This window comes from Diabrotica undecimpunctata, chromosome 6 (genome assembly GCF_040954645.1).
Source record: "Diabrotica undecimpunctata isolate CICGRU chromosome 6, icDiaUnde3, whole genome shotgun sequence".
Lineage (NCBI taxonomy): Eukaryota > Metazoa > Arthropoda > Insecta > Coleoptera > Chrysomelidae > Diabrotica > Diabrotica undecimpunctata.
Window position 1 is genome coordinate 129560778 of NC_092808.1, and position 15418 is coordinate 129576195.

General features: G+C 33.3%; 1 protein-coding gene across 7 annotated transcripts in view; it reads left to right on the forward strand.

Moving 5' to 3' along the window:
- The window catches only part of sky (GTPase-activating protein skywalker), a 266810-nt gene extending 255885 nt beyond the window's left edge, over window positions 1-10925 (forward strand). For all 7 annotated transcript variants that reach the window (XM_072535396.1, XM_072535393.1, XM_072535397.1 and 4 more), the window contains one exon: window positions 1173-10925. In XM_072535396.1, the coding sequence (XP_072391497.1) occupies window positions 1173-1323 (151 nt within the window). In that variant the 3' untranslated portion in view covers window positions 1324-10925. The remainder of the gene's footprint in view (window positions 1-1172) is intronic.
- The last annotated feature ends 4493 nt before the right edge of the window (window positions 10926-15418 follow it).

Here is a 15418-nt window from a genome sequence, read left to right on the forward strand (position 1 = left end):
ATTTTATTTTCTTTACTAGTATTTGAAATTCTAGTCCTCAATGGTGAGATCACTAGACAATGATTCAATTTGTAAATTCTTATCTATAAAAGACTAGGAAATTTCTAAAATAAACTTTTTTATTTTTATATTTTTTTATACATTTTTTTTTAATTTTATTTGAATTTAATTAATTTTATTTTATACAAATATTTTAAAGTCAAAATTAATCAAATTGATACAGTCGTTCTCGAATTGTTATAAAAAAATATGTTTTATAAAATTAGATTAAGTGTATATTATGTATATTGCGGTATACCGCAAGGGTACTACATCCGTCTTTTCGAGTCACATCAAATAGGATTTTATATCGGTGAAAACATCATACCGAGCTCTAAGAAGTATTCACTTCAAAAATTGATATCGCGCGCGTCATTGACATTCAAAATCGCTGGTTTCTTTAAGCGTTGTTTCTGGGAGAACGAGTTCATTCTGCAGAAAAAGCTCAAATGTATCTCAGCCACAATTCTTGTTTGAAACTTTTTTTCTACAGCCTACATATTCTTGGTAACTCGATGTTTTTTCCCGACGAGGGTGACTTCTAGGGGGAAGCCCAGGGTAGTAGTGGCAACCTTTTTGCATCTTTTTGGGGTCGTAAAATTGACATTCTCGTTGTTCGTATAATTTTTAGAGGTTCAGTGGCATTTTCGTCTCTAGCGACCAGAATACACCACGACTAAAAGAAGGCTATGAGAAGAACCATGCTATGCCAGAGCATGGTGAATGTTTTAATATATATACACCGGTATTTAGGCGCCACGCCCTTACGGTAGGGATCTATTCAGGAGTATCACCGAGCCGCAAGCCTTTATCTCTTGCCGTACTGCTCCACCATAGGCCGATCAGACACCAGCATATTCTAGTCTAAGCCGCAAATTCATTTTAGAATTTTAAACTGCTGCGTTAGCCTTTTTTATTTTTCTGTATACCGAGTTGGGGCTTGAACCCACATACACTTAACCATTCGACAGTGAAGCGAATGAGAATCGGCCGCCTGGCCCGCTTGGCTATCTGACCGACGGACGTTAATGTTTTAATACGAGTCAAAATTTATTGTAAGCTATGTAAACTAGTAGTTTTAATCAAATAGGTTTCTTTAGCATAATAATTGTAAAAATACTTCAATGTTTCAGAGAAGGCCAAGCGATCTGGATGGACGAAAATATAAGATACGGCAAAACGGATACTTGTGCAACATTTAACAATCCCCCCTTAGTGCCAGGTGGTGATTTCGAAATCAGAGTATTGGAAGTTTACGGATTTGCCACCGATCAACTCAGCTAGACAACGACAGCCAACGAAGAAAAAATATAGTAGTTTATATATGTTACAAGACGCTGCAGATTTTTGTAGTTTAATTTATTTTCTAGAATACTCGCAGAATAAAAATACATTTTTATTTATTAACTTTATTTTATATAAGATGACTTATAGCTAAAAATAGAAGTTTATAGCTCTTACTGACCAATTTCGTTGGTCTTCCCAAATATCTTTTCTGTTTTAACTTATTCTCGTTTATTTTTTTCTCTCCATGGTATAGTCCTTCAAATCCTTTACTATTCTGTAAAAGTCGGAGATCGTATGAGGATGTTTCAAGTATATATGTTATAAATATAACGATTCGTGTTGAATCAATTATGTAATTGTTTTTTCTTCTATTGGAAAGCAGTATTTTATACTCAGTGTTTCTTGTCGTTTGTTGTTGTATTTTCAAAAAAGTGTTATATTTGATATACCAAAGATTTTGAAACAGGTATTGCTTTATCTTCAAACATACTTAAAGAATAAAGAGATGTACTACAGTATTCTAATTTAAATTAGTATTTCAATGGATGTAGAATTTCTAGCTTCGAAAATGTGCCGTGCCTTGTAAACAGTAGTGAAGATATTTTTATTTGTACAGCGTTTTTTAAGCCAGAATTCTGAATTCTCATATACAGGGTTGGGCATAAGTCAGCTGGCAAATTTGCAAAAAAAAATTTAAAAACACATTAAAGTGTTCAAAATGTTGACCATCCATCTCAATACACTCCAAAACGTTTTTCGATCGAATTAATAATGCTCAATTGTTATTCATTCTTTGAGATCTTGGACGTTTTCAATCGCATGCACAAAAATTCTGTTCTTAAGCATGCCTCAGAATAAAAAATCCATAGAAGTAATGTCTGGCAACCTTGGAGACCGCGGTTTATTTTAGTTACCATCCAGGAAAATTCTGACTTAAGATAGCTCGAACTTCCAGACCAAAATGTTCAGGGGCGCCGACCTACTGCAAATTGATGTTTCGTCCTTCGAATCTGTCATCTTCATCCAAAGTTACACGTAATTCTTGTAAGTACCAGGTGCCTTTCTGAATTAACGGATCCGTAGAAAAAAAAGCACCAAGAATCCCTCGATAATTAATTCCTGCCCATTACATTAACATTAACATTAACTCCATAGAATTCACTTCCTTTTTCATGATTTCATATTTCAAAATATCGAATTCTTTAACTCGTTATGCAGGTTAAAGTATTTGGCAGGAGAGGACCGGGACGCCGTCGTATATCGTGATTGAAAAACCTCCGACAATGGTTTGGGATGACCTCCGCGGAGCTGTTTCGCAGAGCAGTCAACAAGACCATGATAGGCCTTGATGGTCGCCAACATCCGGACCGGATAAGGCACTGAAGAAGAAGAAGCTGGAAGTCTTGCGGTTTCAGCGCCTGCAGCAAATGCCTATGCATCTTCAACACTACCGGTCCGTTCAAACTTTTTGGCTAAATCCACCAAGTAATTGCGATTCGAAAAACGTATATTGGGCCATCTTTCTATAAAATCTTTAATAGCCTCATAATCGCGATCCCGACAGCAACTGTTTTAATAAAAACAAATTTTTTGTTAAACCAATATTTGTTCGTCTCGAGGTCAATGACTTATGCCCAGCTGGGCGTGTTGCTAGGTACCGCACGTTGACCGCGGGAAAGAGTAGTGTAATTCGCGCATGCGTCGTTGTCGAGCATGCTAGCTGACTTATGTTCTCCCCTTACATGTTGCTTACGTTTTTCTCCCCTCCAGAAAGAGTAAGTATGTGTTTTTAGGTATGGAAAGAAATATAATCATCGTCTGCATTCCACCAATGCTTGAAATTGTAACGCTTTATTAACATGTATGTGACGAGGAATTCAGAAGTGACGGAAAACGTGTGGAGTTTTAGGTATTTATTGAAAAATGTATGGAAATCGTAACCAGAAGTATTATATTAATATTTTTCACAAGAAATTAGATACCGTCAATAAAAGTTAGGAGGAATTAGTTATTCTTAAGTTGATCATTAAGAATTATGTCTGTTATTACTAATTTACTAATTTTTCTATCGTTGCCTTGTAGAAAAGGCCTAATGGTAGTTTATCCAAAGAATATTTATTAGACCTGTGAATATAGTATTAAGAGAGAAGTCTTAGCAGAATGTTCTATTTATGATCCGCAACATATTCTGGTAATGATAAAAAATTTTTGTTTACCAATCTTTGATCCATTACATTCCCAAATATTTGCCGAACTTGGCATAATTATGGAAAGTATTTGTCTGTTTTTAAGCATTTGTAAATGATTTGGGTTATAATTCACACCAATCTCTAACACTGCTGTCATAATATTACGACTATGTATGAGTTCTATCCCAAAACAACCCGATCATAACTTGTCAATAAGTAAACGGTACTTTTAGTCTTGGAAACACGAAAAGTCACCGAGTTCTATGTCGGGGCTGTACGGAAAGTGGCGGGGTTGTATAACTGTGTATTTTGCTAAAAAGGATTACACGAAGTACGATGAATGCGCTGGCGCATTATCGTAGTGAGAACGCCAATCGCCCAAAAATGCATTTTCTTGTCACTGCTTCACGCAATCTTTTTAGAATTTGAATGTAAAATGTTTTGTTGGTTGTCAGATCTCTGTGAGCGTATTCAAAGTGCAAAACACCTTCATGAAAAAACTATCAACATAGAGGTTCGAATGGAAGCTTGCATTGTGAAAACTGTTTTGTTTTGGGAACGTAAACTCATAACTCATCACCAGTATTAACCTTTTAAAGCATATTACCAACCAGTTCCACATTGCCCAAGGGGACTTCTAAGCGAATCTTTTTCTGCTCTGTCGTGAGCAATTTTAGAGGGAATTTGACCATCTCATACTTTGGATATTTGTGGGTTTTGTTGTGATAGGTCAACCCGAACACAGGTCTCCGTGTTTTGCTCAAACATTTAACTCCAAACGACTTTTCATCATTTGAATAGTTTCAGCACAACTTTTTTCAAGTTTAAAAGAAAACTTAATGCAAATTCGTCGCCCGTTTTTCTCGGCTATTTTCGCACAGGTGGCGCTAGAACGTTTTGAAGCCAAGTTCATTGTATGCAATATATCATTTTAAATGCGTGATATGGCAATCATTTATTCCTCTTTACCTGTTGTTTATATTTTCTTTTTGGTTAGAGATCGTTTGGTTATTTGTCGGTATTTGTTTGTAATAAGACAATGGTGACTACTATATTGAATTTATCTTATATCTCACAATTTTTATGAAAGTGCATGGAACTCTTGTGGACATGATATCTGAACAACTGACGTATCATATTAGCTCATCTGGCTAATTTAAAAGCCTTAAACAGCAGTATCGACCCCTAGATATAAACTACACAATAATAATGACATTCTCAATGATCAACTGTTTAACGTTTTTTCGTAAGAACTATAATATGGAATTAGAATATTCACATAAAATTACACGAATTAATAAAAAATTTAATCAACGGTGCAACGATCAGGTCACTTTTGGATTTCTTGAAATAAAACTAATTATCGATCAAGATAACCTCTCATAATCTTTCAAAGATTGGGAATAGTATCAAGGTACCATTTTAGGGTACCTAGATGAAATAATGTACTACATCTAGTCGTAATAGAACGCATTTTAGGAGTATGTTTTTAAGAATGTCGCTACTCGTTTTCTTGTATATTTTACCTTTAAGTTGTCTTTTTTGTATATACTATATATTAAATAGTTATCTATTTTGTTAATAGGTCTGTGAAAATTGTTGAGTCTATTTAAGAAATTTTGGAAAATTTCGGAGATTTCTTTCGTGGAAAATCTTTGGAGATTCAAATAAAAGTTTATATTAATTGTTCATTTTAAATGTTTGGTAATATCATCATATTGTCGAAGATTGCCAAAAAGAGGTCTATTTCTAAGCTGTGCAAACTTGCATCACCTTTAAAAAAAGGACAGTATTGTTGCTTTATGTTTTTAAGTTTTTTTTATTGTTTAGGTGCTAATCGAATCCTTCAACCTTGATTCTGTACAATTTTCTTCACGCAGAACCGACAGTTCTATTTAAGTAAATACCGATTGATGCAACATAAAAAGAAAATTGTAAGAGTCGTAATAGATGTTTAAAATTAAGTAGACAAAGTACTCAGTTATAAAGAATTAATCATAAAGTGGAGATATTTATCTAATACAAGCATAGAATTGAATTATGCTCGTTTAATATGGTTTTTGTAAAATTACTCTCAATATTATCACAAATTTTTTGTGTAATTTACCCAAGATTTGAATGGAATAGTCAACACTGTTTTTTTTCTTAAGATGGTAATTTTTTATTGAATCACAAAGAAGATAGGATAGTGTTATGTATAGAATAACACACATTTCCATGATCATTTGAATGTTGGCATAGATCTTTGACTTCAAATAACCCCATAAAAATAAGTCCAATGGTGTTAAGTCACATGATATAGGGGGCCAATTCTGATTACCAAAACAAGAAAGTACGCGACCAGGAAATATCTGCAGTAATTTAATTGTTTCACTGACGAGATAGATTGTGACACCGTCTTGTTGAAACGACATGTCGTCCACATTAATATGATCCAATTTAGGCAGAAAGAACTCTGTTATCATGTTGCTATATCGAGCACCAGTAACAGTTACTGCTTGACCAGTCACATTTTCAAAGAACTATGGTCCAATGATGCGTCCAGTTCAAAATCCGCACCAAACAGTGACACGTTGTGGATGCATTTTTTGCGACAGTCATATGTGGGTTTTCAGAAGCCCAAATGCGGTAATTTTGACGATTAACAAAGCCATCAAGGTGAAAATGTGTCTCATCGCTTAGGATGATTTTGATCGAAAAACCAGCATCCACTTGTTGATGTTCAATAATCAATTAAACGAACTCTCTTCGCTGTGCACGGTCATTAGGCTTTAGTTCTTGTATCAATTGAACTTTGTTAGCATGAAGACACAGATCTTCACTAAGTATAGGCTGTAGAGAGCTTGTTTTTGTATGACCACTGGGAACTTTTTATACTATTTTTCAAATACTTTTATTATTTTTAAAATATTATTCAAAAATGAAAACGCGTTATTTTATTAACCCTAAACTGTCAGCTGTCAAACTGTTTAGTTTTTTGTTGCCAACAAACGGCGACCAAATTCACTTCTTGCGTGAATTCTGGGACACCCATTATAATTGACCTTATTTGACCTGTACATCGTTACAAAAATTAGAATAAAACTTTTTTGAATCTCTAAAGATTTGTTGTTTATTTTATAGTAAGTTTAATGTATATTATGAAAATATAGTGTGTATATTATATTTAGATTTATTAGAATTATGTTACGCCCCAAACTTAGTTCTCGCAAAATAAATTTAGTTTGTTTATGAAATTTTTCAAAATTTCCATATTTTACGTTTTTGTCAGAGATTTTCTTTTTGATTATAAGACGATTGCAAATTTATATGTTGAAAAGTTTTAATCGTTACCAAGTTCATCGATATTAGTCCTTATAACGTATTTAAAAAAGTACCTCTATCTTAACCATTTTTGTGGTATTTTATCTAGTGCACCCTAGAAGCCAGTTTAATTAAATGGCGTTCTAGAGTGACGAATTTTAATTTTTTGAAGTGCACGTTTACTGAGAAATAAAAATGATTGATATCAGAAGATCTGGATTGATAATATTTAATTCAACAGACGCTAATTTCTTACAACTACAAAAAAATGTTGCTTACACCCAACTAAACTATTTATTTTTAATTTCTACTTAGATCAAATTTTTTTGAAGCCGATGTCCATCAAATTTAATTTCATTTTCTTTAGCGTGAGATGAGGTGGCATCCGCTTGTGCGAATAACTGCTTTTCGCCTCATGTAACTAGACTCCCACCAGCAAAACAATTGCAAGCACAGCATTCGTTCAGTGGAAAAGACATCATGTTTGTTTTTTGTTACCACTGTTTTATTGACGTGACTTTTGACATTTGACGTTTCATGATTCAATAAATGCTAAAATTAGTCCTTTTAAAACATGTCTGATAAAAAAGAGCCACCAAAATTTTCATTTTATGTACATTGTTTATAGTCCACTGTTTATTTATTTTTATATACCTCTTCATTTTACACCCTCGGCTTTTCTCTCCTTACTTCTTTCCTTTTGTTGTTGCCGAACTACACCTGTCTTTTATTGAAAAATCCATTGGCGCATCTTGCGAGTTAAGATTCACTCGTATGCCGTGACAGCAAATGGCACGATTTCTCAATATTCGTCAAACTCTTTTCCCTTGTGTGAGTGTGTTTACTGTAAATGAGTTTACTACTGCATTGTAATATTATTGTTTTTAAAAGAACATTATGGAGATGTTTTACACCAAGCACAATATTGGATATTTTTCAAATGGTTCTTATTAAAATTGTTGAATTAAGTACAATCCATTAAAACTACTAATAGTATTGAGTGGATCATTCTACCAAAATTTGTAATATGATAAGAATTATGAAATAAGTATTAAATGTAGGCATTAAAACTCTAAAAATGCAATTTTTGGTAACGCTATCAATTCTTAACACAGTTATCAACGGATATAAATTGACATTGTTTGATAAACTTCATAAAAATGATAAATTATTATCATGCGTTTCCTTTATTTGCCGATTCTCGGTGTGATATCGATGTACTTGAAACTTAACGTTAATTTTGTGCCAAAAATGTGGTCGAACATATCTTTCATTTGCGGCATATACAGTGTGCGTTAAAATTAAGAATATTCAAGATCGAAATATTAAAATTGTATTAACATAAAAGGATCTGGTAATTTATTTGTTTAAATTTTATATGGAATGATGTGTCAAAACATAATATATGTACAGTAACTCTTTACATATTTATACCAGAATTCAGTCTTGGCGAAAACTTTTCTGCGGTCTATTTTTTTCTGCTTATATCACTGTTTGTTCTATAATCGTTTTAAGACGACATTCCAAGCTGTTGTTGTGCGTTTCGTTCATTTTATTGTAATTTTCTTTGACAACTGTTTCTAATAGAAATGGAGGAAGCAAGGTGATGAAAAATGTACTTTCTTTTGAATTTTAACAAATATTCAAAATTCATATGAAAAATTTTACATCATGATCCCAAAACAAAGATCTTTTTCTCCTTCCTCTTTATAAGCAATTATGCTTGTTCATTGGCGGATTAATACCTCTATGGAAGGTTGTCACTCCATCTTTTGCGCGGTCGTCCGATACTTTTTCTGCCGATTGGTGATTTATCTCTTAGGGGACAAGCATGGGGCTCAATGAATCCCCTTGTCTTATTCCGCTGCCTATTTCTATAGGTTCTGTAAGTTGCCAATCTATTCTGACTTCCATTTTGTTGTTTTGGATGTATTCGATAGTTTTTATAATAATTAGGGGAACTTCTCTATTATACAGAAGATAAATTACATATTTGAGTCTTACTCTATCAAACGCTTTGTATAGGTCAATCAGACACAGAAATGCTGGTCTATTATACTCTAGCGATTTCTCAGTAATTTGCTTTATAACGAATATTGCATCTTTACACGATGTTCCACTACGAAAACCTCGTTGTTCATCTGCTAAACTTATCCCCTGATTTATTAGCACATGTAAAATTTTAGTTTTGTAAGTTTTCGCGTAGTATTTAACAAGTTTATACCTCTGTAGTTTTCTGGCTGTTTTTATCTCCTTTTTTGAATAGTAGAATTAGTTCGCTCGTTCTCCCTTCTTCCGATATGTTATTGTGATTGTTCTGTCATTGCTGTTCCACAATATGTCAGTAATTCGTTTGGTATCCCGTCTTTACCATCTGCTTTTCTGTTCTTCAGGTTTTCATCAAGTATTTTCCGAACTTCCTGTACATTTATATTAAGTTCTTTATTTGTGGTATTTTCTGGTGTTTCCGGTTCTAGCGTTTTTTGTTCTTCCTTTGCCTAGAGCTTTTTTATGTAGTCAGTCCACGTATCCTTTTCTATGTGTTTTGGTTCTATTAGTTTCTTTACCTCCGTTCTTTTACCTCTTATGAAGCGCCATATTTCCTTTTGCAGACCGTAAAAATCATGTTCCATTTCATTTGAACAGCGTTCTCAGTGATCATTTTTTATTTTTCTTCCAAGTGCATGTGTTTTGTTTCTAATTGTCTTGTAATTATGGTATGCCTCTTGTGTTTTGGTTGACATGTATTTCAGGTAAGCTTTTTTTTAAGCAAAACAAAGATGTTTTCAAAAATTTGCTGTCATGTTAACACTCTCATTATCTTAGACATATCGCATTATAGTCCAGGCGGATGAGATTGTTAAATAAAAATTAAATACAAGGTTTGTGACTGGCGCATATCGTGATTATTCATACAAGGTACATCATAAAGTGATTTTAGCAAAAAAATAGATTCCTATTGAAACTGTCGATTATGGTTTGCTGTTCGACAGATCTCGCCTGGACTACTAATTAAATAATTACTTTTATTAATAAATATTACTTTTTATCGTGTCAGAATTTCCTGCTAGCCACAATCGCATTAAATCTTATAGGTATTAATTCAAAATTTGAAGTAGTTAAATAGATCCATTACAACGCATTTTGCGTAATTAATAGTTTTCTTATTCGGCGTTTTGACGTTGGTCTGAATTCCGATTTGCTTGTGTTACATCTTTCGTCTTTGAGTTTCAATAATCGTATGTTGACAGATGACATATGTCAATAACCTACTATATTTTGCTTGTGTTGCATCTTAAAAAATGATCGTATGGTGACACATAACATCTGTCAATAAGCTACTATATTTTCTTAGATATATTGGCAAATGTGATGTGTCTATGATAATACATGATTTTTCGTGCTTATAGGTCGTAATATGGAATTTTATCTCGTTCTCCTATATATCGCGTTATATTTGCTATTTCATCAGGCATTATCAAAATTCATGCCTTAATTGATTTGAGTTGACTTAGTAGACAACTACACTATTGCTCTATCACTGATAATCCTTGAAGAAATCACAGCCTAATGGTTTAATAATTTTGATTATATTTAGAATTTAAATGCTTAACATGTACTTTTTTTGTTTTATAAGAGTTAGACTTGGGTATTCTTAATTTTAGTGCATAAAAAAACAAAATTTTCATAAACCTTCAACATAGTTGAAATATTAGTTTGAAATTATCTCTACTATTTTCTTTCCTTTTCGTTTTATCGACTGAAATTTTGACTAAAATCAATGCGAAAATGAGTCTTATGGTGAATATGTGTTCCACAAATTAGATTTTCTAACTTAGTTCTAGCCTAGCTGTGCAGTGTGTAGAACTTTATAGAAACAAAATTTATGGTATGTTCTATAACTTCTTGTCAAATGTCGGCAATGCTCATAAATAAACTTCACATCACTTTAATCACCTTAAAGGAGAAATAAGGGACATTTGACAAGAATATTTTAGAATCACCTTAGCCTGGTTGCTCATTCATTATCAAGGCATATCACAGTATTGTTTTATTTTGCATCATATTTAATCCAATCCATGCTATCAGTTTATTAAACTTTTTTTTATTTTACTTGTAATTATTTGTCCATTTAAATAAAAAAAAAATATTTTGAGACTTCCTACGAAACTACTGGTTTTTCATTAATAGAAATAATATCAATAGTAGCACATTGTTTTCTGAGTTTGTAGACCGCGATCTCAAATTATTTTTTTCCGACGTTTTGTATGCATCTGCAGCGAACATTATCAAAAGCGATGCAGCAACGCTCGTATCTGTCATCTACTACATATTTATGATATTCCTGGAATAATTATTTATCTTCGTGTGTCCCTGGGCTCTTCGTGTTGTTGAATTTTACGGCGCGTATCGAGAGAGGTTTCCTAATTCGTTACGCAGACATCTACATTCAGTTTGAATGTATATCGTCTCCTTTATAAATAAAGTTGATTGGATTATTTTTTGGTTACGATTGCCTTTTTGAACATCCAAATATAGCAGTATGATGTTTTACTAAGCACCTGTAGAACACCACTTAGATGTTCTAATTAATCTACTAAACACTAGCTTAGTAGAACAAAATGTTACTATGAATGAACTAACCAAGAACACCCGATCAACTTTAATTATAAAGAAACTGCAGAAATATCTAAACAGAATATGGATTTTAGCACTACGAAATGCAAAACCTCTACTCAGGCACACCGAAAATTGTATGACCTATACCGATAAATCGACAGAACTTCGAGATCATACGTAGGGCTAGATATTCGAGGAACATGATGAGCAAGCGGGCGACAATTACGATAGTTGGCATATCACTTTTGATAATGTCTACCCAATTACAGAGGAAACTTTAGGAAGAAAGGATTCCAGACGTCTATAAACCTCAAATACAATTTACCACATTTAGTTTTCTCCGTATTTTATTATTTTAATTAAACAATTGTTCAGATGTTTTTTAAAACATGCTTTTTCATGGATTGGATTATTATTTTTCATCGTGTTTGAATTCTAGTCGTAGTGTCCCTCAATCAGTATCTATTATTTACTGTTAGGAAATCTTCCCATCTAGAAATATACAGACAAGGGATGCGATGCTAAATTATATTGAAATTTATTTTTATTTTTAAAGTATTAGACGGGGATGATCACCACTAAGAGAAATTTTAGAAATCTTTTCTGTATAATAATGTATGTTATTTTAAAAATGGGATTTTTTGTAATTAGTGGAATGTATTGGTCGGTTTTAGTATTGGATTTATTGGAGCAGTTATGATTTATAAGGTAGAAAAAGTTTACAACTATATACATGGCAATAACTTCACAATAAAAATGTTTATAAAAAACAATATTTTTTGAAATGCCAGTTAGTCGCATTTTTTATTCGAAAGCTACTTTGTAGTTTTCTGCATTTTAAATATACGCAATGACCAGTTATTTCGTGATAATTGTCAAGTTAATTGTAGGTAAACTCAAATTCAGTTTCTGTTTTCCTGCATTCATCTAAACTTGTCTGAAGAGTGACAATTAGTACACAATTATTATCTTAAGATAGCAGGTACCATTTCTGATGAAATATTGTTTGTGCCTAGTGTATATAAAGTTTTATTTTTTAGATTGATTTTCTTACTTGCTATAAATGATACTCTTTCTGGTACTCCCCAGAAAAGATACAATTGTAATTTTATAAGTAACTAAAATTATATCATCATCATAAGCTGTTTTGAGTCCACTGCTGAACATAGGTCTCCCGTAAATAATTCTGTTGCATCCGATCTTGAGCCCCTTGAATCCAATTGTGCTGGATGCGCTCCATATGGTATTGAGTATCTGACATCCATGTGGATAGTTATAAAAAAAAATCAGTAAAAGATTTGAACCCCGATTATACAGGTGCGAAAGCAAAGATAATATCACGTCACTACCTCTCTCTGTTACGTCAAGCATATAAGTTGCTACTCTATTTGTATTTGGAAATTGTTTGATAGTGGGAAGGTCACGTGGTCGATAAACTCCGCCCATTAGAAAGAGATGCAAGGACTGCTCGCATCTTTTTTCTCTGTCGTACTGGGGGAACGGTTTTATATTGTTACGCGCAGTCTAGGTATTATATCTATGAGTGGGCGCTTCACCACTTTTCCATTCGACCTGAGCGGTCTATCAGGCCTCATCCATAGGTTGAAGTCTTCCTTTCAGCTCAGCCTTGTTCAAAAAGTCTACCTTTGGTAACACTTCTACGAAATCATAGGGCTTAATTTGATAATTCTCAAATGTATTGAGTATTATCCTATCCAACCCTGAACAGTTGCACAGAAAGTGTTCCGCCGTCTCATCTTCAGTCTGGAAAAATCCTTTCACTCGGTGAAATTTTATGCATATGCCCCTTGAGACGACAGTATCCTATTAGGAGACCTAGGATCATTCGCAGAATATTCCCATTCATATCTAGTTGATCTTTGGATCTCTTCTTGGAAGGTTCAAAAGCTTCGAATCTTTGAGACCCATTTGTTCGTACCAATGGTTACGTTTCATCCGTTCCACCCAGTCCGATAACGTTCTCTTGGCTGTGCTTCTTGCTATACCAACGAAAGGTTCCCCAACCCAAATTTTTTTTTGGAATGAGGTGGAAAGTTCGAAACTGACTAGGAAAGGTGTCACTAGTACTCTTGGATTCAACCAGAAGGCACTACAACACGAGAACGGCACAAAAGTCCACACGGAATCCGAGCCCCATCGTGTGCCCCTGTCTGGTCCTACCAACTAAAACCACCCCCGCTTCGACACTGAATATCCCCGGACGAGTTCATTAGAGAACGAAACATGAGGATATCCTGCGCAATCTGAAATGGTGTTCTTGTAGAAGCTCTCGGGGCTTGTCCTACGATGCATACCTAATAACAACATGCAGCTAGAGAAGGGTCTATTTCCTTTTCGGAACGAAAAGGTTAAAATGCTTCGGAAGACTGATATTATTATAGAATGAAGAAGAATAGAAGGAGGAAGAAGAACAAAGAGAAAAGTTACACCCTTAGTGTCTCTGGTTGCCTGTCTATATGGAAGCAGGTTCCTACTGGAACAGGATTAAGACAGATTAATTTTTGCTGTAGTTTCCGCACTGAAGGAGTTATTGTCAGTGAGTACCAAGAATGGTGGGGAAGCACGATGAAAGTTGTGTGGGGTAGATATGCGTAATTAATTTTGACTACTGTTGTGTATATAATAATTATTCTAACCCCAACATAACATATTTAACTCTTTTTAGTGGTAAGTTGAGTAACTACTGATTCGATCTTTATATCTTCTTCCTTTTTGATTTTAGTCAATTTGCATGTTTTATTTTCACAGTATTTCACAGTAATATTTTGTCAATGTATTCATTCCAATCTTTTTTAATACCCAGTTTTTAAAATTGTTCTTGCATGTGCACAATTCTGCTCAAGACAAAAAAAATTGGAATGTGGTAAAAGATTTTACCTCCTCAATGTAGGAAACTACTCGCTTAACTTACAGTACTTATATTGTAGATGTTGTCAGTATTCAGAAGATAGAAGTCAAAATGTATGTAGTTAATACTTTTCATAGTGAAATGTTTAAGTTCTGTTGGGCTCCAATACTAAAATCAACCGTATATTCATATTAAATCTAATTGGAAATTATTTTTTTGTATTGTGTTGGACATCCCCAATATTAAAAATTGGTAAAAGTATTTTTTAAAAAGATAACGTTGTTGTTAAGTTTGTTAAAATGAGATGTTGGTTGATTGAGTTTATTATAGTAGTGAGTATGGATTATATTCTATTTAAAATGCGTTATCTTTAAAAGTGAGTACAAAAATATACATATTTGAACAAAAATATTGTGTCAATAAATATGTTTTACCAGCTATGGCATTATCGATATATTATGGCACTCATTTTATAATGGTTTTATTCGCAATACTATTGAGAATTTTTTTATACATGCTATATATATATATATATATATATATATATATATATATATATATATATATATATATATATATATATATATATTACAAAATGGAAATCGATTTGCGTGTTTACTTTATAAAGTTAGTATTTACTAAAGGTTCGTTTACAAGTTACTTTCAGTGTAGATTACACGAAATATTTGACAAATTTTTAGCTAAACTCTTTCATCCATTAAATAGCTCTATGGCTCTATTCGAGGTCGACGTCGTCATCCTCCTACACCTAATTTAAGACCACCTATTTCTTGGACTTGCCTTCTGGTACGTTTGATATACCACTTATGCGCGTTTGTCTTCGCACTGCAAATGTTCCAACCGTCTTATTTTAATCTGGAACTGTGGAGATGACTTGCCTCTCCACAGAACTGGTTGACTTCGGCATCAGTACATCTTTGCCAATTACATCAGTCACATACTGCATCCCAGGGGATGTATCATTTATATAAAATATAAATAAGACGGGCGTTAATATTGAGTGGTAGTTTATCTTGTTAATGTTAAACAGTATAACATGCTCTGCTAATGACTTTCATGGGTTCCGTTGTTTCAAAAATTGAAATTTAAA